Consider the following 2,071-nt stretch of genomic DNA (forward strand, 5'->3'; position numbering starts at 1 on the left):
GGGGGGGGTGACAGTAGGGGTAAACTTCATGTACATTACATTTCGTGTCTTATTATGGGGACTATGGAGAGAACAGAGGCACATTCGTTTAAATGATATGCACATGCATTGATGCAAACATATACGGACATAGGTACATTGGCACACATGTAGGCCTAAATGGACAAAAAATACATAATCACAGAGTCGAGTTTTACGACAATTAAAACAAACATCACCACAACGAATTCTTTACTCAGGTTTGGTAATTGTTTACAAAAGTAAAACACTGAATGAAAGTGATGTGCCTATTAAATTCTAATCGTGCATCTCTAAACAAGGTCGCATGACTTCACAATGACTATCATTTTAAAACAAACGGTTCACCATTCAGTCCTTTGGGAGCCAATATTTTAAGGGGGGGGGGGGGGGCAGAGCTTTGTAGTCTATGAGACGCAAACGCGTGAATATATTAAAGACAAACCTATTGTATCGATGATATGTTGTACCTACCTACAATCTTTGTCAAATTGACCCCTGAATACGCTTTCAAGTCTCTCCAGATGAAGTGAGGAACCTTGAACATGAAGGCCTGGACGAGGAAGATGACTGTTACCCATCGATAATAGCTGACGTCATTGTCTGGCCTGTCGATAAATATTGCGGAACAGACCCTCTTGTGGCATTCTTTCTTCAGGCGCATTAAGAAAAAAAAGAAAAGAAAAATCGTTCTTCATCTTCTTTAACCTTTTTCATCATTAAATTTATTGAACGTTTTCTTGTTCTAACCTTTCTATCCTTTTTTTCTACCACTTATAACTCCCCCCACAATTAGTTATGTTTTTGCTGTTGTTGTTGTTATTGTTGTTATTGTTGTTGTTGTTTGTTTGTTTAGTATAGGGTTTTACGGCGCTCGCAACTGCATAAGGTCATATGAGCGCGCGGGACACACCTAATACTTTTTCGTTGGTAGGAAATTTTGAATTTTGCCCGGGTGGCGGCCGAAGCCTACTCTTATCGATTTTAGACCACCAAGGGATCTTTAACGTGCGCAACTTGCACACGGGCCCTCCGATATTTTTCGCCCTTTTCCGAGAAGGCTAGGTGTAGATCTTTCCTACCAGAAGATCAGGGGTGTGGCAGAAAGACAGCAGTTAGGGGGAGCTAAGGAGTAGCAGTAGAAATGCTGCAGAAAGAGTCAGGAGCCCAAAGGAGGGGGCAAAGGAGGTGAGGGGGTGGGGCAGAAAGTGGAAATGAAAGCAGACAACAGAACATTGTTAGAGATCAGGAAAGGATGTGAAAGGAGACAATTTTAGAGAAGAAAATTTTTTGGTCGCTACCCGGATTCGAACCCGGGACCTTTGAATGAGAGGCCAACACCTTAACCTCTAGGCCACGAGAGCCCCCTTGTTGTTGTTGTTGTTGTTGTTGTTGTTGTTGTTGTTGTTGTTGATGTTGTTTTTTGTTGTTGCTGTTGTTGCTGTTGTTGTTGTTGTTGTTGTCGTTGTTGTTGTTGTTGTTGTTTTTTGTTGTTGTTGACTTCTTCTTCTTCTTCTTCTTCTTCTTTTTCTTCTTCTTCTTCTTCTTCTTCTTCTTCTTCTTCTTCTTCTTCTTCTTCTTCTTCTTATTATTATTATTATTATTATTATTATTATTATTATTATTATTACAATCACAAGCAAGTTTAGTATACTTGCAGCTCACCTATTCTCTTCAAGAGGTATTGGATCATCGAAAGGCACGTTGTACAGTGAGTTGACCCAGCAGTGGTTGTTGATATAACGTTTGTAGCGTTTGTCCTTGAACTCAGTTGGGACCCAGCAGATGATCGGATCTCCAACGTACTGTTTCGCTCCGGAACCCACAGCGAGGGCTGAAATGGATTCTACCTTAGTATTTTGTTGTTGTTGTTGTTGTTGTTGTTGTTATTGTTGTTGTTGTTGTTGTTGTTGTTGTTGTTGTTGTCATCGTCTTCTTTTGTTGTGGTTGGTTTGTTTGGGGTTGGGTTGTTTGTTTTTTTGTGGGGTTTTTTGCTATTGTGTTGTTGTCGTCGTAGTCGCCATCGTCTTCAACGTTGTTGTTGTTGTTGTTG

General features: G+C 40.5%; 1 protein-coding gene across 1 annotated transcript in view; it reads right to left on the reverse strand.

The window, feature by feature from the left end:
• Positions 1–2,071, reverse strand: part of LOC101846595 (innexin unc-9) — a gene marked incomplete in the record, with an annotated part of 7,342 nt that overhangs the window by 2,864 nt on the left and 2,407 nt on the right. Inside the window, 2 exon segments of the mRNA XM_013085363.2 lie at positions 493–626; positions 1,684–1,852. Of these exon segments, the coding sequence (XP_012940817.1) occupies positions 493–626; positions 1,684–1,852 (303 nt within the window).

The sequence above is a fragment of the Aplysia californica genome, unplaced genomic scaffold (genome assembly GCF_000002075.1).
Source record: "Aplysia californica isolate F4 #8 unplaced genomic scaffold, AplCal3.0 scaffold00368, whole genome shotgun sequence".
Lineage (NCBI taxonomy): Eukaryota > Metazoa > Mollusca > Gastropoda > Aplysiida > Aplysiidae > Aplysia > Aplysia californica.